The following is a 26,777-nucleotide window of genomic DNA, read 5'->3' as shown; positions in this document are numbered from 1 at the left end:
ATTACATTACATTATAGACGTATGGTCTTGATATTTACAGTAATAGGAGGATTGAACATGAGATATTGTAGATGTTATGTAAAATAACAGTATACAGTTTTGATGTGTGTTCTTGCACATTTTTAACACATTACAAATAAATCCTGGCCTTTTGTAGAGGGTATACCAAACTAAAAGGTCAGGCCCCCCCCCACAAAAAAAACTTGGAAGCAACGTGATTTGCAACGCTATGCCAGGTGAAAACTCGTGGCGTTTTTGCTTGTGCATCCTGCATGTGCCGCTGTGTATTTATTTATTTTTATAAAGGCACATAAGATTTCTGTTTTCACTTCTAATCAAAGGCAAACAACGAGGCGGCACGGCGGCCGGCGGCGAGGCATTCCCGGACGCAAACGGCAAAGAGAAGGAGCGGCGCGCATGTAAATGATCCATCAACTCTCCTAATCACAGACGTGAACTGTAGGAAATCCTGCAGCTACCTGCAACCTACAGCCCACACCGTGAGCTGCTGGTCTGTATGCACGATCACATGTGTCTATAGCTGGAGTCTCAGCCCTCGTCTGTGGCAGCGGCTCCACGTTCACGTACAGAATTATGCATATACTGCGGTTCTTTATCTGGGAACTCACCTCATTTGTGTTTGCTCTGTGTGAGGGAAGTGGCTTTAATGCTACACGCCGCTCATGCATGTGATGGTGGATATTAAACTGTACGTGAGCAACAACAGAAAAACTGTCAAAAAACAACCATCGGTAACCAATACGGTTAAAAAAAAAAGGATGAATCCAGACAATCTGAATTAATTCCTTTCTTCTGTCCTCTGTCCTATAAATATTAAAATAGTTACATATCGCGTTAATATGACACTAAAGAAGTTAAATTTAGTCATGGTTAGTGATAAAGTAACACTGAAGAGATGTCAAATTTGGCATGAACGTAACACCAAAAAGTTAAATGTAGTGTTATAGCATCATATATTGTTAGTTAGTATTGCTAGTGTTACAATTGGAATTGTTTCAATTAAGAGATAAAATAACACAAAGATTAAAAGTTAATTCAGTGAAAGACCAGAATCAGTAAATTCCAGTGTTAAAGTAACTCTAAAAGTTAAATTGAGTTTAGGGTTAAAGTCATACTAACATAGTTGCATTTAACTAAATTTAGAGATAATGTAACACTAAAAGGCAACATTTAGTGTAAAAGTGACACTAATAGAGTTAATATTACATGTTAATATCTACTTTAGTGGCATTACTGCGCAGCAGCTTGGTAAATAACTTGAAATAACGAAATAACCAACACCATCTCCACAGTGTGAGCTACATACCCTGGCATGGGTCCATTTTTGGCCAGGTTATAAACTTGTCTTGGGTTCAGAAGATACTGGAACTTTCTGTAAATCCTTCAGGAGAGAAGATGAAGAGAGAGAACATCTGAGACACCTGGAATGTTTACATTGTTAAAATTCACTGGATCCAGAAGAACTTTACCTGTTTATAGCTGTTACTATTTTACATAAACATGACACAATTCATCCTGATCTGTTGAGATGTCGCTGACACTTACACATCTGAACTCATGTTACATTCAAACCCCTACCAAATCTGATCTAATCTGTAATCTGGATTAGATCTGGATGAAACTTCACATGATGGTAGAGGGTCTCATCTTGCATACACTCATCAAATCCGATGAGTTTTGATAAAAATAGGCTTTAGATGTTTTATTTTACAGTTTTTATTTCTTCAAACTTTGACCATGTTTTGTGACATCATCGGTGGTTAGTTTCTCACCAAAATGTAAAGGGAACATACTTGGGTGATCACCTGTCAAGGACAGAAAAAAACAGATGTGTGGGGGAAAAAGAAGTCCCCTTGAGGAGAAACCATTAGAAAGACTAATTCATTTTAATTTCAATTTCATTATATCAACTGGCCAAAGTCACATTTTGATCCCATAATTTAAACAGATGAGTGTGTGGGGGGGGGTTAGCTGGTGTAATAAGGAGCGAATGAATGTGTTTCAGTAATAACCCAATTAGCCTTGGGATAAAGACGAGGGAGCAGCCAGGGCCATGAAAGAGGAGAAGGAGAGGAGGAGAGGAACAAGGAGAGAGGAGACAAGAGGCTGCCTCATGTTAGGTAAATGTTATTGTGTTTTTATTTGACTAAGTAAGCCTGAAGCACCACGCTGCTGCCTGGGCTCGCCGCGGCTCAGGAGTGAGAGCCTCCTCTAAGTGTGTGCGTGCGTGTGTGCATGTGTGTGTGTGTGTGTGTGTGTGCGCGCGCGTGTGCTCACCTCTCTCCCTGCTTCCCGCCGCTCTTCGGGTTGACAAAGACGAGCAGAGGATGAGTGCCCTCTCTTGTCGTGATCTGAATGAGAGACGTCAAAACAAAAGCGTTGGTGCTGTGTTGTGGAGACGACAGGAGGTTTCATCACGCACTTTTCAAGCTGCATCATCATCATCATCACCATCATCACCCCCCCACACACACACAAAAGTGCAGTTAGTTACAGCGGTTGTCTCGTACTTTACTTTATATATTAACAGGTAAATTCCCTCACCACTGGGTTCCTAAATTTAACCTTGAATTAATTAAAAAAAATGTAATTATTGAACGAGAATGTGATTAACGCCATCAAAATGGACTGCATTACTTAGAGAAGCCATTTTAGAGCAGGAGCCAAATATTCATTTTTACAGTTATTAAAATGTGTTGCTCAAACATGGATTAAAGGGAGCTCCTTGGGGTCACTGATACTCACTGAATACAAATCTACACCAGATGAAGTCTATGCTATATTCAGAATGTTTGCTGCTTGACCCGGGAAACTGAAGTCTGTGTTTACTCTCCTGTGCCAAACTCCACAGAGAAAATCAGCAATTTTGTAATCACTGCACTCAGGAGTTGTTGATCTACTGCTGCCTCCTTCATTAAGTTCAAACGTGGTATTTTGTGACTTTTGGTGTTTGAAATCCATTATTTGGATTTAACTAAGTGATGAAAACTGAGCAGATGAGGCAGCAGTGGACGAGCAGCTCCTGTGTCCCACGAGAGCTAAAAACTTGATAAATTAGTCACCATATTATAATTTTCATTTTTATGATATCTTAGGAATATGTTTGCTGTTTCACTTCATTCATTAACAGACTTTTCTGTTCGTAAACCGCTCACTCTCCTGCACCAAAGTCCATAAGGAAAATCAGCAATTTTAAATCAAAGCACACAAGAGTTGTTGATCCACTGCTGCCTCCAATCATGAAGTGAAATGTGTTCCCCGTGAGTAAAGTCAAACTATGAGATAAAGGAACAAAACATATTCTTTATGATATTTTAGACTTGAGCAGGCATGGGTTTTATGACGAAAACCTACTTTAACACTTTAAACAGCACAGTCAAATGAACCCTTATAAGTGACCACTCATAATTCAGTCAGTTGTCACGGTTTCCTAATCGTCCTCCTGTGACTTGTTTTTATCAGCGACGCTGTGGACAGACGGAGCCCGCGGTGCCAAAGACCGAACTCACGCCACGTAAACAAACGCTAACCCAGAGTGGGCCTCAGTTTGACTGAGCCACTTCCTGCAGTCCCGTCCTCTCGCCCTGACACAGATGAAGCGCTTCACTCCCCCGTCTGCCGTCGCAGCGGGGCCGGCGCTGAATTAACGAGCGCCCTGTCCAGTCTGGAGTGATCCATTACTTCCTGTAATTATAAATAATAATCTTGATTATTACGCTGGTTAGGGCGGCGAGAGGCAGAGATGGATGTGGCCTGAGACTTGGACTCATCACGTTTCTCTCTCTCAGAGAAACTGGTGCAGACGAGCGGTCGCCACCGCCAACGGCGGCAGGTTTCCGTCTCCAGAGTGACGGATGTTAGAGAGGATCTAACTGCTCGTCTGTGGAGTTAGAGCGACGCAGCTCTGCTGCAGCTACTGCTCAACTCACATCTCACCAGGACGACAGCACATATTTGTTGCTTTTTAGGGTCAATTTGAACTCTTTAAACACGGAGAAGTAAAAAAAATCCACAGGAGAATCTTTGTTTACATGTGACAAACACAGCCGTGTCACACCACTCCACTAAAAACACACAAACCTGAGATCTTCATTTACTTCCTCACCAGTAACACATAGTGTTTATGATATACTGATATTTACACACCTGAATAAATACACACATGTTCCCTTTACTATGACACGGAAAGTTTTCAAATTTCACCTAAAAATAGATTTTTTATTGGTGTTTTAAAAAAAACATCCAGTTGATCTGAGCTTAAATGATATCACGATATTGCAATAGTAACAATATTTGTGATTTGTGAAAAAATAAATAAATATATATCCAAAAGTACGTCAACTTTTACATGAAATTGATATGGGGCTGCATAATGGCCCGCGGGCCGCATGTTTGGGACCTCTGTATTACGCTAAAATGATCAGGTAAAATAAGGCCATTACGGTGAGTTCCAGATCCTAGTCTGGAATTTCAATTGGATTTCCAAAAATCACCGACGTCACCAAGTTTCCCCTCAGAGACGACTTATATTTAAGTGGAAAACACATCATTCACTCACTCACCTGCAGTCCCTGACCGTCCACTGTCACAGAGTTGGCTCTCTGCATCTTCCCTCGACTCGACTGACTGGAGCGAGAGTCTTTCCTCAGCGTCGACTGCCTTTCCTGAGGGAGGAGGGGGTCAAAGGTCAAAAACAGGTCTCTGTCCTTTTTATTTCACCGATTAGGAATGAATGGCTAATGGTTACTGATGAAAACGACATTTAATTAAAGATTTAAATTAAGATTTCTCTGTGTTCTCTATTCTTTTGTTATTTTAGGTCAACAAACTAAACAACAAACAAGTTATTCCAGTCTTCAGAATGAAAATATTGATGTGAAAATACTGACATCAACCACTGGAGGTAGATTATTGTTTTTAATAATCCTAATATTTGGTAGATTCATTTTCCAATTATTACAAATTACTAGTTTTTGTTCTCAAAAACAATATGAATGAGTGATTTTGTAGCAATGTCGACATCTCTGATGATATTTGACAACATTTCAAAATAAAGGTTTTTGCTTTGGTACGAACAACGTATACAGATCACAAATGTAAATGCAAAATTAATCTATAAACATCAGTGTGAATAAATAATAATAATGTGTAAATAATAAATACTATGAACCCACAAAACATCACAAAACAAAAGAAAAATAAAGTTTGTTGCATTTGCTTGAAATAACAAACAAAATACTGTATATGATGATTACATACAATAACGCCTAAACTAACTTTTTCTGAGAACAAAAATGTGGAATTCGTAATAATTGGCCAAATATTGATTGTTAGGCTGATTATTGGAGCTGACTCTTGCTATTTTCTAACTGATTAATCTACCTCTAGAGGTCAAATTTGATAAAAAAGTGCATTAATGTAACGACTTTGGGCAATTTTTGGCTGTACCAGGTTTCCGTGGTGTAGTGGTTATCACGTTTGCCTAACACGCGAAAGGTCCCGAAAGGTCGAGGCCGGGCGGAAACACATGATTTGTTTTATGGCAGCCTGTGACCAAGTGGAAAGGGAACTTGACTTGTAACCAGAGGGTCGCCGGTTCAAATCCACACCCGGCCAAAAAGGGCTGGAGTACCCCTGAGCAAGGTACCCAACCCCAATGCTCCCCGGGCGCTACTCGTGTGGCAGCCCACTGATCCTAATTCTAGGATGGGTCAAATGCAGAGGAACACTTTCTCTGAAGGGATTAATAAAATTAAATTCTTCTTAATAAATCCAAAATGTATACAATTTAATTCTGTAAAACTTCAAACTGAAATAATTCTAAAATCAATCCATACTGAACTGGAATCCAAGTAATTTTAATTGTAATGAGTAGCGATAATTGTGCAGAAGTCACAAAATAGACTGATTTTCTTTTATTTTTGTTCATAAAAACGAAAAATCAAAAAATCCAAATTTCACAAATTCAACCTAATTTTAAAAACGTTGCTCAGAACACAAACGTTGCTGTGTGTTCTGAGAGAAATAAAGAAATAATTGAAGAACATCTTGTTTTCTTTAGACTTTTGAGCGGCTCTAACAAGTTTGTTCCCCCCTGTGAGGATCAATAAAGTTCCATTTCGTCTCTCACGGCGTCACACGAGGTCGGACCGCGGCTCCACTGCCTCGTGTCGGGGGGGAGGGAGAGCGAGAGGGAGAGGGAAGTAAAGTCTTACCAGAACGACGGGGCAGATGGAGTTGGGGGGCAGGATGTGATCCTTCAGGGGGCCACAGTCACACTCTGGTCTCACGTGGGAGGCACACTTGTTATGAAGCTGGAGGAACAAGACAAATAATAATAATAATAACAAGAAGAAGAAGAAGAAGAACAGCAGCAGCACAGGTTCATGTGCATATTCAGGTGAGATCGCAGTCAGAGTGTTTCCCGGGTGTAAATTGGGCGGCACGACATCAGGAGGTGCAAAAGAAAAGGTTAGACAACCACAATAAGCACTGGGACAATAACGAGGAGGAGGAGGAGGCTGCGTCTCCGCTCACCGTGATCTGACACCAGACGCAGTGGAGCCCAGTCAGACCCTGGTAACACTTAATGGTTTTGTGACACTTGTCACACTTGGTGGGGCAGTTTCCCTCCACCCAGAAATGATGCATGACCTGTGGAGGGAGGGAGAGAGCGAGGGAGAGAGGGGGAGGTGAGAAAAAGACAACACAACAGTCAGACAACATGTCACAAAAACAATTAAAGAAAAACAGACTTTCATAATTGCTGGGTTTTTTTCAGATCGTTCTTGGCAACATTCAATTCATCAGCATCAGGAGCTCACACAGACAGACAGACAGAAGTTTCACGTTGTTTATTCAGATTATCTCACAGTGAGCGACGAAGCACACCAGTGCCGACTTTGACGTTATTTGGAAGATGGATGAAAGGGATATCCAAATATGACAGATACGTAGCTACATTATATTCAATCTGTCATCATTTGTGTTTCCACCAACGTTTCCAGGCACGTATTTATTACTGGTAATCTGTGTGGTTTGAGTGTTGTTGATGACGTGCAGTAAAAAAAACATTTAACATGGTGTTTGTGTCTGAACTGTGTCATGGAAAAGCCCCATTACAACGTCTCCAAAAGTCTCTCAATTCTCCTTTCACCCCAACCTGTCTAGGCAGCTTGAGTGTGGTTCTGTTGGAGATTTCTTCTTCTGTTAAAAGGGAGTTTGCTCATTGTGTGAACTGTTGAGTTTAGGGTTAAACCAACTCTGCTCTCGATGATGTTGTCTGGAGTTCCTGGTAATCCCTATTAAGTCCCTATTGACGCAAGTCTGTAGCTCTTTGTGGGGTCGAGGGAAAGTTTTTACTCTGGTTATTTTGGTAGAAACAAGACATTTTTATGGGTAAATGAGGCAGAAAAAGGGGCTAATGTTGTTATTCTGGTACCAAAAAACAGACAAAAAGCCAATACAATAACCTCTGGGGATTGATTCTGAAACACGTGACTGGACGTCGTACATGTTGTGTTTTCCTCTGAAAATCACTGCAACTACAACTCAACAACAAGAAGTAAACAAAGAAGAGTGTGAGAAAAGAAATGCTCCCAGTATCTGTTTCTGCTCATTAACACGGCTCAGTGACAGATTGAGAGTGAGTGAGTGAGGGAGAAGAGAAACCCTCGTCCTAAGCTCCGTGGAGTGTCGTCGTGCCGGCTGTGGAAACACTTCAATCAGACACACCTCTGTGTTCTTCTTGGACTTGACGTAGGTCTTAATGCACGACGGCGGAGCGCGAGCCACGCAGCGCTCGTGAACGGTGTACTTGCAGACTGCAGACATGGAAAAGAAAAGTCAAACTTCATACAGTGGAGATTATTTCACCAGAGGAACAATGAATGACAGCACATCAACAACTTCACAGGCTTCGACCGTGATCATTAAAATAACACACACCTTATTTTTAACATGTAATAAGATAATCCTTTCTGAGACCAACAACAGGGAAATGTATGGTGTTACAGTCAAGACAGTCAAGGTAACAATATGGACGTTTAAGATAAAATCATATAGATTATGCAGTTAATACAATTAAATAAGGTATTTGTACAATAAATCATAGTAATTTACAGAGTAAAATACAGTGTTTATAAAGGAAAATACTGCTAAATCATAGTTAAGAGTAAAATATTGCTTTGCTGCACATAAATACTGCTCATTTACATTAATATACTGTTTAAGATACTGCACAATACAAAGGAATTCCTGCTTAATCACATAAATGCACAGCATAATTAGTAAAGTTAAAAGTCGCCTGTAAATACTGCTGTATCACAATAATATACTGTAAAAGTCACGGTAAGATACAGCATTTATACGGGAAAACACTGCCAAACCACAGTGATATGAGATGTATCTGTGAAGTTACAGTAAAATACTGCTGTATCACAATAATACAGAATAAAAGTCATAAAGGAAAACATTGCTAAATCACAATAATGTATGATAAACAGTGATTTAATTTGGAATTTTTTTTTTTTGCACGAATACGCTGCAAAATCACAGTGAAATACAGTATTTACACAGGAAACTGGTGCTAAATCACATTAATATGAGTCATGTTTGTGAAGAGAAAACATTGTTGTTTTTTTTAAATCACAACCAATATTTGGTTTTATAAAAGAAATACTGGCCTAAAATCATGTGATTCACCATAAAATGATTCAGTGAATAAATCGTGAAAATAATGCAACTACAGTAGAAGCCAAATCATTTACTGTGTGTGTGTGTGTGTGTAAATGAACGAGTGAGTGAGTGACTCACATGAGCAGCAGAGTCCCTGCTTCCCCAGACCGATCAGCATGTTGAGACACAGGTTACAGTACGCCGGTTTGTTGAAGTGCTTCAGTCTCCACACGTGTTGACCGTCGTCTTTCACATTCTGCAGCAACAGAGACACATTTGTACAGTTACGGTAACGTGTCATATTAGTGATTTTAAGGTAAAACAGTACCGCTATATCTCTACAATATAGAGTAAAAGTCAGTGTAAAATACTGTATTTACACAGGAAAATACTGCTAAATCACATCATCTTCATTGCTATCGTTTACATTTCATATAGCAACGTAAACACACCGGTTAACTCATCAAAACTCACCGACTAATGTCATGTGACCTCGTCTAGTGGGAAAATAATCATTTCATAAATATTAACCTTCTACTTTATTTTTAACTCTCAGTTCATGTGGACTCACACTCCAAACTCAGCACAGACCTTTATTCATTCATTCATTCATTCATTCATAAAAAGCAAAAGAAATATTGTGCTATATCCTGTCAAACGCTGCCATCTAGTGGTGAGAAAGGTGAAGTGAACAGGTGCTCACTTCAGCAGTGAGTCTTCATTTTAGTTTGTATTAGTCATCTGTGGGGTTAACACACTTGTGTGAATGGGTGATTGGGTGAATACTGTAGTGGAAAGCAGCTCATCAAGACCAGAAACAGCTCTATATAAATACAGACCATAATACCGACTCTTCTTCTGATTTTATTTGGTAGTAACGAGGAACATAGAACAGGTAGAGAAAACAGAAAACGACTTTTTCCTGCAGTTGTTTGTCTGTGTGTCTGTTTGTGTGTCTGTCTCACCGTCTCCAGGCCGAGCAGCACCAGCAGTGGGATGGTGGTCATGCCTCCCTGGATCCACTCCTCCAGTGACACGGTGCCGTCGTGATCGTAATCGATCTCCTGCATCATTTCCTGCAGAATCTAAAAGGAACAAAAGCACAGAGACCTGTTGAACATGTGCAGTTGTTGTTAATGTGCTGTTAGTAATGACTATTATTGTTACTGATATATCGCTATCCCATCATGACACGTTCATGATTCATTTCTTCATGTCTGAGGAGGTTGTGTATGAACAGTTTTCTTTAAATTTCACAAATGTAACAAACTACCATTCTTTTACATATACATAATACATCCTTATAAAAACCTTTATTCTATTATTTTTATTTTATGGGTGAAATAGATTTTGTGGCTCCACATTTATTTTATTTGGATGGAGAGAAAACAAAATGGGCTCTTTTCACCCTTATGGTTGCAGAGTCCTGACCTATATCTTCACCGGGATGTGAATGTGCTCCGGGAGACGAGATTATTTAATCCCATGGTCACTTTTAAGCCCCAAAACAACAAAACAATCACAAAAACTGGCACATTAGTCTTTTCATGCACATACGTCCTTATAATTTACTGCAAAAGTCACTGTAAAATACAGTATTTATACAGGAAAAGTGTTAAATCACATCAAAGAGAAGAGATATTGGTATTATGCATGAACATACTGTCGTATCCCCGTTATACTGTAAAATACAGTATTTACAGAGGAAAATACTGTAAAATCACAGTAACACGCGGTATAATTTAGTGATTTTAAGGTAAAATATTGGTTGTATTCCTGAAGAAAACTGATACTTTTGCTTTTTTTAATGAATGAAATAATTAGTTCATTCATTCATTTATTCATCATGCAGGTCTTTCTTACTGGTTTCAGCTCGGTCACGTCCCACTCCAGGTACTCGGCCACGTGCATCATCTGCGAGATGATGTGCTCCAGCTCCTGCAGCGCGAGCACAGACATCACAGTCATTGAGAGAGCGGCAGAACACTGTGTTTAGAGCCCGTCAGCGCGGTGTAATAGCAGGTTTGGGGAAAGTCATTCTTCCGCACAGCAGAGGAAAACAAAGGCAGCGTGGGAAGAGCTGTGAAGCTGATGCTTTAATCACAGTGGTTGATGTTTTGTTAAAGGTGGTGGTGGTGGGGGGGGTTGGGTTGAGTCGCAGGCTGAGTCGCTGTGATGCATTCTGGGGTTTATGTGCAGAGAAGAGTTTGTCTAATACCTTTTTAGCTCATTTTTACCTCTCGTGTCCCACAGGAGCTGCTGGTCTGCTGCTGCTGCCCCGTGTGGTCACGCTGTGTCACTGCAACACATCTGAACAAAGGATTCCAAACACTGAAGTCACAAAAGAACACGTGAACTTTACTGATGGAGGCAGCGGTGGATCAACGCTCTCATATTGTTCACGTCTTTTTCTCGCTGTTAGACTTTTCCAAAGAGTTCCAGTGAGAAAGTCAGTGATTGTCAGCAGTTGTTGATCCACTGCTGCCTCCATCACTAAGTTCAAATGTCTTATTTAGTGATTTTGTTGTTTGAAAACTTCCGTTCAGATTGACCTCAGTGACATAACACACTGATCTCTATGGACTTTGATGTGGGAGAGTGAGTGATTCAGAAAACTTCAGTTTTCAGTTAGAAAACAGTGTCTAACAGCAAGTTAAAGCAAGTTAAAGTGACAAACATGTCTTTGTCTTAAGCTGACGTAGATGTTTTGTTAAGTGGCTAAAATTATTATTTTTCTTTATTTTCCAATGAGGGCAAAGCATTCCTTATCCTATCTTATGCTGGTTTTGCAGGGGGTGGCACACCAGGGGGCGCACACAGCTCAAACAGTGCTCACTTGCGTGTCAGTACATCATCCCACCACATTTCAAGAAAAGACTTTCTATCTTATTTACCGAGCTGTCCAAGGAGCCGTTTCCATCGGTGTCATAGAGACGAAACATAACTGTGGAAAAACAAAACAAACACTGAAGTATTTAGTGTCATTATAAGGTACATTTACAGTATTTATATAGCACCAATCAAAGTGCTTTACCCATTCACCCAACACCTTTTCTATCAATATTGTTTTTCAGGATTTTCTGTGGTATTTTGAAACCAGACGTCGGCAGATTGGTGAGTTTTACTTCACATTAATGGATGTTACATGATTTTGTTGTCAGTAATCAGTGAAGATAGGAATGTAGGCGTTAATCCCATAATCCCATAACCTTTTTGAGCATATATTCATTATTTGTTGAGATTTTGAATCATAAATGTGATTAAACAACATATTTTAAATATAAATATTCTTTATAGTGTGATTGTAATATTTGGTGCATGTGCTAAATGTGTTGTGACCAAAGAGAAACGTTAAACGTGCATTAGTTGGCATTAAAAATACAATTTAAATGTCATTAAACCATAATCTCCTGCCTCAAACTTAAAGTCACAGCAGCGTGAAACTCATTTCCTCCGTGTGAAAGTCACTGTAACAACAACAACAACAAAGAAAGAAAGAAAGAAAAAGCCACATCTCTTTCTACTTAAAAACATCACAATGCTGCAAACTTCAAGTGTCCCTCAGTTACCATGCCAAAGGTCACCATGGAAACAGACAGCTCCGACATCCCAGCTGTGATTGGCTGTCACTGTGACGCGTAAAAAACAGTGACAATAAAAACATGATATGGTCTTCAGATCATTTCCACGGTAATGAGAGCTAATGTTTCCATAACGACCGTCATCGGTGTATGTATGTGTGTGTGTGGGGGCATGGCCGAGGGGCAGAGGTGGGCGGAAGCTAATGGTGTCATTGGGAGTTGACGTCAGGTGGCGTTTTTTTCGTGGATCCTAAACGGAGAGTTTGTGAGGTTAAAAGGAGCAGGAGGTGGCGCTGCTGTCTAATCGTGGTGTTACCAGGAGGTGGCGCTGGCGATGATGATAACGACGGTTATTTTAAAACAAGAAATAAAAAAAAATGAAGACTGACAGAGGAACGTTTGTAAACCAAAACATAAAAACTCTCATTTGTTTTTAATTCTACTCTTAAAAATATATACTGACTGACTTTATTTACGTATTTAAACATCACCTCAATCCCAAACTGTTTTCAGATGTAATCCTTAAAAGTTCCTCTGGGATTATTGAGTGTAAAATAATAATCACAGTGGGATTATCCTCGATTTTGAATCTTATTTATTTATAGTTAATGTCAATCTTATTGACATTTTTGTGGGCAAATATCTTCTTTAAATGATTAAAAATTAAAAGAAAATAATAAAGATTTGATATATCATCTTCTTATATTTTTGCTATATAATCTAAAGCTGCAACAGCTTATTGATTATTAATTACTAAATTAATTGTCAATTGTGTGTTTTTTTGATCATTAAAACATTTGCAGCTGCTTAAATGTAAATATTTTCAACATTTTCAGATATTTTATTTCATCAAGGAAATAATCAACAGATTAATCGATTATGAAAATAATTATTAGCTGCAGCGCTACGGATTTTAAGCTTATATCACCCACACACACACACACACACACACACACAGTATTAAGGCCATAATGAAAAAAAGTAAATTTTTCGTGTAAAAAGTTGTAATATTGTGACTTTTTTCCCCACTCTTTGTTTTTTCCTCAGTGTGGCCCTAATTCTCCATCATAGTTCTTTCCTCTAACTCATTGGCTCCTGTTTAAGAGCCTGAAAAAGAGAAAGGAATTCAAATAAAAACAGTTAGAACGAGAGGTCATTTTGAGCACTGCTATAAACAGACCAGCAGATGGAGCCATCCCACAGAGATTACATCAGCGTGTATCACAGAGGAGGAGGAACACACTGAATGAACGAATGAATGAGACTTCATCCACGGTTAAATCCACGGTGGGTTTCACACAGAAGATGCTGAATTATTCAGTCACTTAATGAAGAGCAGCTCCACTCAATAATTCAGCAGCTGGATGAGAATTACAGCGACACAGAAGAAACCAGGCACTCGTCCAATTAAACCAATGAAACCCTGTGAATAAATGATGTCATAAATGACATTTAGAGACTTGGGAATGTGCGCCAATAAAGTGCAAACGCTGTCTGATATAAACACCTCTGACTTCTATTTACACGTTTTATTCTACCGATTGTGGCGCGTTCCATTTACATCAGAAGTCGGGAGTCGGAACTGGGAGTGACTGGGAGTGGAAACGTGGACGTAAATGTATGTTGGGCAATTGATAACAACGCTCTACGTGGTACTGACAGTGTGGCCATGTCCACGGATAAATATTGAGTGTACGACTGTTTTATAGTAAAATAAAATAAGGAAAATAAGACAGTAAAAGTAGTACGAAGAAGTGAATTTCCGAGGTTCCAAACTCAGAAATACGCTTCTTTTTCCACGAAAAACATTCCTGTCGTATTTGTTTCACAGTTAATCAGTCACACACTTTTCATGGTGCGTACACCTTTTCCAAGGTCAAATTCAAGCACTTTTCAAGCACTTTCAAAGGAAATTTTTAATGCTTTTCTAGCACCTTAGAGTTGTGATAGATCAAGTTGTTTCTATCACATTAAAAGAGATGGAATTTTGCTATAAACAACCAAAAATAGGGTCGAATTACGACTGCAATATAATTTGCGATATAATATTTCATTTGACAAAAACATATTTAAAATGATGACTGTGTGATATTTGTGCAGATCTGTGTATAGATTAGGACAATATTTAACCTAAAATGATATTTTGACACACACTTTGGCTTTTGCGCGTCTAGAGATGTGAAAATTGCAGTAGGCTGCATAGATTTTTCATTACAATTTCAATTTATTCTTCAGCCTGAACTGGTACCTGGTGTTTTTTTAGTTCCCGCTCAGATGAACTCTGATGAACTCAGATACTAAAATGTGACGTCAACAGACTGAAGGTCACTGACTGGTCAGAGAGTGTCTTCACTGAAGAGTCACGAGTGTGACGTCCGACACAAGAATCAAAGTCAACAATGTCCGACTGTAGATCAAAATTAAAAAGACTTAAAAATCCTGAAAACACACTTTCATCTCCAACATTTGCAAAGGAAATAAAATGTTAATATTTAACAGAGGCGTCTGGTGTATTTAGACGACTCCGCCCACGTTGAGGAGGAGCTACAAAGTCATAGAAAACAACGTGACTGACACCAAACCGATGAGATACCAAAACCACCTTTAGTAACTTCTGTACAAGATCTTTGACTGGATGATTGAAAACACAGGAAGTGACTGGAGCGTACCATTTCTGCCGTACCGCAAACAAAAGAACCACACGACAGCGGGGGTGGACACTCACACTCCAGCTTGTCCTCGGGACGTCCGCCCTCCAGCAGCGACAGGTAGCAGACGATGTCCTTCAGCTGCACCGTGTCCTGAGGCGTGGGCATCGCGGTGGGCAGCGCGGTCGTCTTCAGAGGCGTGGAGCTGCTTTTGATCAGCTTCAGTCCTGCGGGGGGAGAAACGCACGTGAAAGGTCACAACAGCCAAGCCTCCCAAACCTCTAATGTTAGCAGGAGCGCCTGCTGCGTCAGGAGGACGTGTGATATTAACCACAGTGGAGTGGATTGCAGGTGTCCACTTCAACAAAAGGGCAGAGACACAGTCGATGTCCACTTTTAGCCTCATCAATGGCTTTTCTTTGTTTTTTTCACCTCACAGTGGTTTTATATTTCATGCTGCTCACTCTTCTCTGTGTTCAGGTCGTCAGGTCTACAGGCTATATACTATATATACAAATGTATATAGCCTGCAGCCACCAGGGGGCGACTCCACTGGTTGCAAAAACAACTCTATTTGAATGGAGGTAAATCATGTGTTTCAGCTCTTCTTCAATGGAACATAATGTCAGTTCTGTAAATCATGTTTCCATTTCGAGAACAAACAAAACAGCTGGTTTTGTCCAGTAGAAGCCTGGTGGCAGGTGACAGTTCTAAGTCACCATGTTATTGCAATGACTGAAAAAAAGGCTTAAATACATGTTTTTTAGATTCTGAAGCTTAAACACGTGAACCATTCTGTGTGCACTCACGATTGTCCGAAACATCGCAAATAGGATGGAAATATACAGCTTTTTTTTGTCATTGTGGCACATTAAAAATAAATCACCAGGACTGTATGCTGTCGACAGGGATTTTTAAATCACTTGTGTGAAATATTAATGTTTATTTCCACTCATGATATGATCACAATAAAACAATTCCCCAAGATTAACTTATTGTAAGTGGTTTTTTAATCACGATAAGTGAAAATATCATGTGTATTGTCTGATCACTACAGATTGTGCCACTGAGGTCAATCTGAACAAAGGATTTCAAACGTCAAAGTGACAAAATCGTACATTTAAACTTACTAACGGAGGCTGAAGTGGATCATGCATGCTGTGATGTAAAAATCGCAGACTTTTCTGTGGGGTTTGGTATGGGAGAGGACACAGTTTACAAAATGACAGTTTAACAGCAAAAATGTCCTTAGATTAATTTAACAAATAAAAAAAGTGTAAGGAATCTGGTTTTCCTCGAGTTGTTGCTCACAGCCATGTTTTCACCGAGAGTGTGTCTCCATGTCTCCAGCTGCTTCCTGGTGCCAGCAGGGGGCGTTCAGAGTGGAGTCAGCATCGACTGTGCGCGCGTCAGAACCTCTTACAGACGACCTTTACTATCCGTTTAACTGCTGTGTTCTGAATAAAAGTGGACAGAATGGGAGGCAACGACGTCCCTTTTGTCTCGTGTATGAAGTGTCATTTCAATAGCAATGAGTCATCGTCACAGGAGAAGGAGATATTAGAGTAAATGCTGAAAACAAACAAGGCAGTTGCCAAGACAGTTGGCAGCCTCCGCACTACAATTTCCATCGTGCTCCATCAGGCGGGCGCTGGACTTGGCAGCTTCTTAGACGACTCAGGAAATTAGACTGTGTCAAGTCTGAGGCTATTTTGAAAAATCATTAGGAGAGTGTCACTGCTGTGCTGCACTTGAGCAACAAAAGGCTGCACTGGATTCAAACAGCATACGAGTAAAACCAAACCAATGTTATTCCAGGGGTTAAAGTCATAGTTGATGTATTTTTAACGTGTGCTGACTCTACTACTCTGAGACATTAGTGTAAATTTGGCAATATTTATTGGTGAAGTTGCCAGGTTTTTACTTTTTCAGTTCCAAAATAAATGCAAAGCAACATATTATGTAGCCTTCAGTTAGCAACAGGTGGCTAGCGTAAAAACATGGCGGTCCAAAATGGACCAGTGTTAACATAAATATAAAAGGGCTCATTCTGAGATTAATGGGGAATAAACGTTACAAACTCATGTGATGATGCACACTTAATTTAATTTTCAGGGAAATTTCACGGACGGGACCTTTAAGTGAAAACATGGCTGCCAGTGATTTTTTTTTACCACTAAACAAAACCTCTCCCACACCAAAGTCCATATAGAAAATCAGTGATTTTACAGCACACAGGAGTTGTTAAATCCATCACTCAAGTTCATGTGTCATTTTTGTCATTTCTGTGTTTTCAATCCTCAACTCAGACACACGACAGTGACGCAAAGTGACCACGAGAGTTTGGAGAGTGAGCATTTTACAAACTTCCATTTTTACTAATTATGTCTAACAGTGAAATACAAGTGACAAACATATTCTGACGTAGGTGTACTCACCAGAGACTTTGGATTTGTCGGAACATGAGGGACTGGGTTTCAGACCCTTGTTGCTGAATGACATAAAGAGGTGTTGACAGAACTCTTTGGAGAGTTCGCTCTCCAGGAACGTCTGCATGAAAACCTTGAAGCCCTCAAAGTCGATCTCCTGAAAACCAAAAACACAGAAAGTTCAATTCCAGCTTTCTTGACTCAGTACCATACTTTTCTTTCTCCAACTGAAAATTAAATATGAAAAAGACAATTACATAGACTTTTATTCATCCACGTTTCTCTCGTTAACATCACATTTACTCAAACGTGAGGCAGGAATAACTTCAGTGTATCAAAAGGACATGTACTGTCAAAGAAAATAACTATAAAAAAACAAGAAAACATCAAAATACAGTCTTCTCAACGGGGGAAATATTGTATTTAGGCATCAACATTTGTTACTAGTTACTAGTAAGAATGTTTACATTTTCCCAGAAATGACTCAAAAATGAAAGAGTAAAATAATCATATTATTTAAAAAAGACATGTTAGGTTAAATTTACAGGCATTTAATGCTCTGTGCTTTCTGAAGTTGTGAAATATGGTATTTGTAGCACGCCACATTTGGAGAGTTTTTGTTGTTATTGTATATGTGTGTTATGCAAATATTACATTTTGTTCCATGTGATCCATTGTACTGGAAAGAAGAAAAGACATTAGTTACCTGACTGAGGATTTCCTGCTTCTGTGACACGCAGCGTTTAAAGGAAGAAAGAAACACGTTCATGGAAACGTTGTGTAATTATTAATTACAACAAAAAAATATATATATATAAATATATACAAATACTACATATATATTGTATGTATGTATGTGTATATATATATATACACATACATACACACATATGTATATATGTATATATATATATACACACACACACACACACACATTAAAAAACAAACAAACGGTATCATATATGGTTTCATGTTTTTACAATATATCTTTCACTTAATTTTGACGAAAAAACCTCATTACGTCACATCAAAAAAGTAGAAAAGCTCTTAATAGAACATGAAATGTGAAGTGCACACACTGTGGAAATGATGTGCCAGTTTTTTAGTTTTTTAATACACATGTTTTTGTCACAAAAATGGAGGATCATTAAACCGAAGATGAGAAAAATGATCCACACCTTGTTTATTCAGCTGTCAAATCTAAATACAGAAACTCGATCATTTTTATCATCATCACAAACCTGGATACAAACTTTCCTGCTGACTGAGGTGACATCCAATTATTCTATGACACTAAACTGGCAGTTTACACTTTATCCAGGTGTCAGAATTTTTCATATGTGTGTGCGTGTGCGTGCGTGCTTGTGCGTGTGTGTGTGTGTGTGTGTGGGGTGGGGGGGTGCAAAAAGTGAGAAATGAAATCAGAACAGGAAAAAACACAGAGGAAATATGTGAACTGTCATTCTGTGTTGAAAACTGACCTTTTATTAAATTAATCTGTAATGCTTTATAACAGGACGACATTAATTCACATCACTCATGCTAAAATAAACATGTACTAGCTGTTTAATTACATTAAACATTTAAAAATGACATTCAGGTTTATTAAAGTAGCAATTCTTAGATTATTTAAGGGTTTATAGAGATACTAGTAATGTCAGTTAACAGTAATAACTTTTTATTGTTTGTGGGAGCATGAAATAAGCATTACTTAACTATAGTTAAGCATTTATTACCCATTATTACCCTTTATTAATTCTCCTTGTGACCAATACATAAGTACGTTAATTAAGCAATAATTAACCTTGAATTAACTATTATTAGTGTTTATTCACAAAAAGGCTCTCAAGAAGCATTAATAAAAAGGGAATAGTGGTTAGAAAATAGTTAATAAATGCTTAATTACAGTTAAGTAAGATTTATGTCCTCCCATACATTTATGAAGTCACAGTGAAAGTGTTAGAAGGAGCATTTATAAAGTCGCTTAATACTATTAACAAAATGATTATGTAGTGCAATTATACATAAATAACGTGTCACTTAATGGATGCTAATTTTCTAATTTTCCGAAACCTTTAACAAATGTTAATTAAAGAAAGACATTTATTTAACAGAAACTTTGAATAATATATGAATTGTTAATGTCATTAACCTAAACTTTTAGTAAATGCTTATACAACAGCATTAAGTAATATTAAATGATGTACTGTGTTACTAATTAATCAGACTTTATTTATGTGGGACTTTCCATGCAAAGAAAAAACACACACAGATGAAAACAAATCCACTCCTCAAGAACCTGAGCCGCACATAAAAACCAAAGAAACAGAGACAAAAATAAGGAAACGTCAAAAAAGTAAATTAATAACGCTAAATAATCTGTAACATTAGATTTACAATAAACAAAAACAATAAACGAAAACAAAAACATCAATAAAATTGTATTAAACAGTAAAATATTCAAATGCATTAAATAAAGTCTCAAGTGAAGTACCAAAATCAAAGGTTGACGTAAACGAACAAATAAAAAGACAGTTAAAATTATCTGAATGCTGTGAAGTTGGAATTTTGAAGATTTTGTGAAAAAATGTTGAAAAATTAAAGATATTTATGACCCATTTTACTTTTACTTTTTTCAAAGAAAGGCAGAAAAGCCTGAGAGATTTGAGGGTAAACAGCCACAGCTCCAGTACGTGTTATATATTTATATATATATATATATCATAACGTAAACTGAACATACCTCTTCTGGATTGTATTTGGCCAAAACACCATCTCCATGGAACTCTTGCAGCACATCCTTCAGCTTCTTGGTGGAGTCTGAGCAAACACACGGACGACAACGACACTGAATCAAAGAGGAATGTTTGTTCCACGTCCAGTCACATAATAAACATTCATTTAAAAACAACTACACTCAGCTAAGAATGGCTTGTTAGGAGAGTGCAGGCGACTCACTACAGAAAATGACTTTCTACTCAAACACTTTCACAACAACTTGTCCAATCTGAAAGACTTTAAACAAACAAACACTAAATCATTCACAGAGCTAGCTAAAGGGATTGACAGATAGACAGACAGACAGACAGACAGACAGACCGATAGATAGACAGCAGGAGAGTTAGCCAGAATGATGGATAACTAGATGGTTAGATGGTAGGATAGTTAGCCAGCTAGCTAGATAGTTAGCCAGATAGATAGATAACTAGATAGACAGTAGGCAGACAGCTAGATTGATAGTAGGATTGTTAGCCAGATAGATAGTAGGTAGGATACTTAGCCAGATAATCAGATAGATAGCGGGATAGCTAGTGACATAGAGAGCTAGCTGTATAGTAAGCACGATATATAAATAACTAGATAGATAGCAGGATAGTTAACCAGCTAGATAACATGGTAGTTGACCATGTTATCTAGCTTTTGTGTGGGTTTTGAATGTGTTGTAGTGACATTTCTCAGGGACTTGTTTTGTGAATTAGTGTACATATACAGTGAGTGTATGTACTGTATGTATTGATATGAATACTGCTGATTACCTAAAAACTTTTCGTAGGAATGTTTCCAAAAGAAAATGACCATATTTATACCTAATTAAAAGCTTTATGTTTGGAATCATTGAAACTACTCGCTCTCCAAACAATCACCCTGTCATGTCGCAGTGCAGAACTCATCCATCCATTTGTCCTCTACTTTCATTTAATTCAAACTGGAAGTTTTGACATTGTTGTTCGTTTTGCTCTTAAATAGATGATATGTTTTTGTTTTTTTGCATAATGTGAATAGGCATAGGAGACTTTTCCTTAGTCTTCAGGGATTCAAGAGAGAAATTAATTAAACTGGAGGGAAAGAAGACATGAAACAACATTATACATGAGACCCTTTTACCTTGAGTAGATTAGTTAGTTGTGAAAGTTGAGGTGAAACTCTGCTACAGCAGAACATCAGCATCTCAGACCACCTGAGGAGCACGAGCTGGTGTTTGCTGTGCACTAAACTCATCTTAACTCATCCAAAGCTCCAAACATGTGAGGGGAACCAGCAGGTGACAACAGAGTCAAGTGATAATAACCTCTTCTTGTTCTCTGAACACGTCAATTATACCACAGAAATGTGCACTAAAGCCCGACTAATGAGAACACACGTGTTCATCTTGTTTCAGGAATAAAGCGCTGTGTGTCTTCACACTCACTCATTCACTCACAGTGAAATAAGTCAAAGTGAATGGCTGTGATAATGACTGTGCACCGCAGAGCATTCATGAGCTCCACGGCTAAATCAATTTGCGGCGCCACAGACACCAGGTTCTGATGTTACTCGAGTTTATTAGTGTGGTTTTCATCGCACGTGCTGGACGCTCGTCTAAATCCACCTCTGCTCATCACACTTTAAACTTTAAAAAGTGTTTGTGCTGCTAATTAGCTGCCGTGTTCCACCGTCTTGCTTCTTGTTTTCATTATTAGTTTATTGACTTTTATTTCCATTCCTCAAGCAAATACAAACACCCCCCAAAAAGAAAATCATAAAATATGAATGAAAAGGAGCAGAATGAAGAATCTTGTTATATATTCTGCCCCTACAACACAAGAGGTATAACAATAGAATACATTTAAAATAAAATAATGCTGTCATAATATTCTACACAATATATTTTATCAACATAAATGAGAGAAAAACCTTACAATTGTTATTATATATATATATATATATATATATATATATATATATATATACATATATATATATATATATACACATATATATATATATATATACACATATATATATATATATATATGTATATATACATACACACACATATGTACATACGTGGATATTGCTCTGCTCTAACGTGCAGGAGCTTTTCTCTCTGGACACTTCATTTCATCAGCAGCATCTAGAAAAACAAACACCTCACACTGGACTGAGCTCGTGTGTGTCATCATTCTTGAGCATTTATTAGTGATTCCCCGTCTACACGCGTCCATTACAGAGCGGAGTGATTATGTATCCACTGATTGTCTGTCACACTCGGCAGCCTCTACTGAATTATCATTTATTTTCTCAGTCTGGGCTAATGATTTATTTACCCCGCTGTGTGTCGCAGTGTAATCATAGTCTCGTCTCATGTTTCTACATTTGTCTTAAAACCTTTAAATGTGAAAATGTCTCTCTGAGAAAGAGCGAGGAGCAGGCAGCAAACTGGCTGCTGCTTTGTGCACAAAAGCAATTATATCACATAAAGAGAAACTAATTGTTGTGAGTCAGATCTCGGGTGCGTGACTGGGCACACAGCTATTAAAATGTTATGAAAGAGTGCACCGTGGCTCACTTTAATCAGGGAGAAGGTGAGACGACGCGATGCGGCTCATTGTTCTCGATATTTTATAACCTGTAGCTGCAGCGCCGACAAAGAGCTCGCTGAAACATGATTATCCACATCTGTCCAACACACAAACACACACACACACGCGCATCAAGCATTCTTAGTGAGGACACTCATAGATGTAACACAGTCCCAGGTCGGTTTACCGTATCCTTAACCATCACAACAATGTGCCTAACTGTTAACCTAACCTTCACATAAACCCAATTCTACGGCTGCAACTAACACTTATTTTGAACACTATAATTGTTTCTTTTAATTCTTTTAATTAATCAAGGACTTTTTCGGTCCAGAAAATGTTAAAACAATGATGTGTTCAAATGTCTTGTTTTGTGTTGGCTTTAAAATGTATGATCAAATAGAGGTGGATCAAAATATCAATTTGGTGCAACCAGGGCAAAATATTGATATCTTAATTAACAAATGAAGGCTAACTCTAACCCTCTAAAGTTTCACTCGCCGGGCGAGTGAAACTTTTTGAAAGTAGTAGAAACACAGGTTTTCATCCTATGAACACTTCTTCACTGCGACTGATTTCTACTCCATCATCACAGCTTGTGTGTGTGTGTGTGTGTGTGTGTGGGAGGTGCGACTGGCCCTGCCAGGTGGTGGCGTCATATTTTCCATCCCCTGGTACAATTTCCCACAGATGAAATGTGTCAACATGTCGGAGTGTAACATAAACTCCAGGCTCTGGCTCAGACTCAGGCTCAGTGAGCGCTGAGCGCGGGAGCCGTTAGTTTAAGAAGAGAATGAATCATTCAGAGCTGAAACAGCAGCAGCAGCAGCAGCAGCAGCAGCAGCAGCGGCAGCAGCGCCACCACTGCCAAGATTGAATGCTCCGGCAGCTCCGGCTTCCTACATCAGCACCGGCAATTACAACATCAAATATTTATCACTACAACCGAGGGATGCTTGAGATTAACTGTGGTAAAGTGAGCTGCAGTTTAGAGCAGTTCGTGTTTATGTGTGGGAATCAAACATTTGTCTCTGCATGTGTGAGGAGGAGGAAGAAGAGGAGGAGGAGGAGGAGGAGGATAGTGAAGCTTTTAAGAACACAAGTCTTACAACAGCTCAGAGCGGTGAAATGAAAATACACCTTGAGTCGTAACAGTCAAAGGTTTAAGGGAAATGTCACAGAGAATGATGAGGATTTACTTGGATAAAATGATGATTTGGGCAGCCCGTGGCCAAGAGGAAAGGCTTGTAACTGGAAGGTTCAATTCCGGGACGGGCCAAGGGCTGGGGTGCCCCACTTGCCCCTGCAAGGCACCCATTGTTCCCCAGTGCAGATAAGTGTTCACTACTGGTGTGTAATGAGGACAAATCACTTATTCTAATTTCAGAGTAAATTGATTGTGGATTGGCTCGGCAGAAACAGCTAAAATTCACCAAAAGAGGGAAAAATAGACAATAATCCTGTGTCGTAGCTGCTCAGGCTGAAATAAAACATTTAAAACTGGCTGTGACTTCATGATGAAGACTCGTGGAGTCACAGCTGCTGCTGCCAATTCATAAATTACACTAAATTAAAGTGATAGGCTGTTTGATTCCCCCATCTTAAAAACAATCCACGAATGAATGAATTGCACAAAATGTCCGGTTTAGGGTTAAAGTGCAACAAATTCCAATCCTCAAAACAAGACAGCAGACCCCGTCATTCTAAACAAAGGCAAAAATATACTTCAAACAATGCCTCAACTAACAAGGACCAACGGGGAGAATCAGCGGTGGAAGTTAAGGGATCTTCATAAAAACTACAAATTAATCAATGAAATCCTTTTATCAGCCACCACAAAGACTCATCTCATAAAATCTGCACCTTCTTATGTCAACAATATCTTAACAACACATCTGCCACTTATTTATCTGAAAAACACAAGTTCATCAACCTGCAACCAAAGAGAAACTTTTAGCTCGCGTGGACACAGGAGCTGCTGGTCCACTGCTGCCTCGTGACCTGATTTTTTTTTTCAATCACATGAAATGAAACCCCGCCAAAACAAAATCTTGTAAAAACAGACCTGATTTTTTTTTTTTTAAACACAAAGATTTCCGTTTAAATTTCTGTTCTATCTGTCTAATTTAATGAAATGAATCACAGGTCGTAGTATTTAAAGTTTACCACCATTTGCAGCTCTTGTGGTTGTGATACCAGTGAGTTATTTGGGAAAAACACAGCTGTCTCCACAGCGCCACCATTCTCACACACAGAGAGTTACACTGGTACTCACACTGAGTGTATTCCTGGAGCAAGGAAAACTCAGCCGGGGTCAGAGTGACCCATTTGTCCTGGCAGCTCATTGTGTTCAGGCCTCGTCTCTTTGTCTGTGGAGCATTTCCCCGGGCGTGGACTTGCAGTCGGGCGTCACGCGCTGTGGAGAACAGTGACACACACACACACACATCAGATCAGATCATCTGTCACATCGACATCGACACACAAACACACACTTAAAGACAATTGTAACTATGGTAATTGATTTCACCTTCCTTCAGTGTTTGGTCTAATTTACAACTTCCCTGAAAGAGTTCACAAAAATCCCCTCATTTGAAGTTAACTCCGCCCACTCCCTGATGAAATAACATTACCTAGTTACACATATACACTGGTTTATGCTTTAATTTGTTGCAACTTTTTTACAAGAAGTCCCATTTTAAGCCTTGAGGCTCACAATTTGGCCGCTGCTGTCACGACTCAATCTGTAACCATTTTATTTCTAAATAAATACATTTTCATATTATGTTTTTAGTAGTTATTCTTATAAAATACACACATTGATGTGATCTTTTATGTTCCACCTCTATTTGATCATGTTATGTGCACCTATACTGTGCAGGTAAAAAAACAAACAAGACGAATGCGAGGGAACCAGCCAACCTGACTTTATTGTCGGCCTTCAGAATAAGAGCCGCCGCCGTGCTTCCAGTATAAATAAAACCTACAATGAATCTTGCTTTAGTTAAGTACTCTATTTTATCGTTATGTATAATTTTTATTATTCTCATAACACAATCGATAAGATTGAATGAATATGAAAGACACTTTAAACCCCAGAAGCTGATTTTCTTACCCACCGTCAACTCAGCACCTCTTACAAATCACCATTTTCTTTTCACCCTGGCCTTCAAAGTAAGAGCCGGTCCAAGGCTTGTTTTAACTCCGCCCAACCATGTAATGCCATGAAACGGGCTGAGAATTGAGGGGAGGAGGAGGGAAACCGGACACCGAGTTATAGCTGTGTGTGTGAGAGGTTCTCAGTGGGACGAGCCTCTCAAATGCTGGTTTAAAAAATGTGGGAGGAGTCTGGGACAAACGAGGCACCACGCTGATTGGTCAAGAGCCTGAAGCCTGTGGCTAAATCTGAATGCAGTAGCTGGTGTTTGGCCAAAGAGGGCAGTCGACGTAACATGTATCATTTTTGTGGGAAAGCTGCACATGAAAATGAAGTGGGTTTTAGGGCGATGATGTTAAGCATGAGCGGTGACCATGCAGTGGTGCTGCGTTCACACGCTGGGCACGTGGGAATCAACCTCCCTCGCATCAACTCTGATCTGCCCCTGGAGCTGAAACTGGAACACACAATAAATAAAGAAACACGGAGCTGACAGAGAGAATGTCTTCATTGATGTTTCCCCCTCCTCTAATTCCAACACTATCATGAAGCAGCGACGTGTGCAGCTGAGCCCTGTAATCATCATCATCATCATCATCATCATCCTCTGCTCTCTGTGTGTTGCATCTTCACAGATATAAGAATCCAGCTGCAGCTGTGTTTCCTCATCACTGTCACTGCAGTGATGCAGCTACAGGGATGAGGATTCAGCAGCAGCAGCAGCAGCAGCAGCAGCAGAGAGGACCCATGTGTTCACAGCAGATACACACACACACACACTGCGACACACGACATCAACATGCAGCTCACCTGCTGCAGCGCTGGACTGAGGCTGAGGGATGAGGAGGTTAGACGTTCTCAGATGAAGCTGCTGGATGTCATTCCCTCGCTCACCGTGCGTCCTCCTCCTCCTCCTCCTCTTC

General features: G+C 39.2%; 1 protein-coding gene across 1 annotated transcript in view; it reads right to left on the bottom strand.

The window, feature by feature from the left end:
* Positions 1–26,777, bottom strand: part of dgkb (diacylglycerol kinase, beta) — a 71,216-nt gene extending 44,439 nt beyond the window's left edge. The window contains exons 1-16 of the mRNA XM_044034481.1: positions 26,665–26,777; positions 24,973–25,113; positions 20,099–20,175; positions 18,062–18,082; positions 17,365–17,512; positions 15,004–15,153; positions 11,592–11,641; positions 10,561–10,635; positions 9,663–9,782; positions 8,836–8,953; positions 7,756–7,844; positions 6,559–6,675; positions 6,237–6,335; positions 4,584–4,685; positions 2,299–2,372; positions 1,328–1,402 (exon numbers count right to left, since the gene is read on the bottom strand). Of these exons, the coding sequence (XP_043890416.1) occupies positions 1,328–1,402; positions 2,299–2,372; positions 4,584–4,685; positions 6,237–6,335; positions 6,559–6,675; positions 7,756–7,844; positions 8,836–8,953; positions 9,663–9,782; positions 10,561–10,635; positions 11,592–11,641; positions 15,004–15,153; positions 17,365–17,512; positions 18,062–18,082; positions 20,099–20,175; positions 24,973–25,042 (1,385 nt within the window). The 5' untranslated portion in view covers positions 25,043–25,113; positions 26,665–26,777. The remainder of the gene's footprint in view (positions 1–1,327; positions 1,403–2,298; positions 2,373–4,583; positions 4,686–6,236; positions 6,336–6,558; positions 6,676–7,755; positions 7,845–8,835; positions 8,954–9,662; positions 9,783–10,560; positions 10,636–11,591; positions 11,642–15,003; positions 15,154–17,364; positions 17,513–18,061; positions 18,083–20,098; positions 20,176–24,972; positions 25,114–26,664) is intronic.

The sequence above is a fragment of the Solea senegalensis genome, linkage group LG9 (assembly GCF_019176455.1).
Source record: "Solea senegalensis isolate Sse05_10M linkage group LG9, IFAPA_SoseM_1, whole genome shotgun sequence".
Classification (NCBI taxonomy): domain Eukaryota; kingdom Metazoa; phylum Chordata; class Actinopteri; order Pleuronectiformes; family Soleidae; genus Solea; species Solea senegalensis.
Note: the sequence above shows the minus strand (reverse complement) of the source record. Positions and strands in the feature narration are given on the sequence as shown.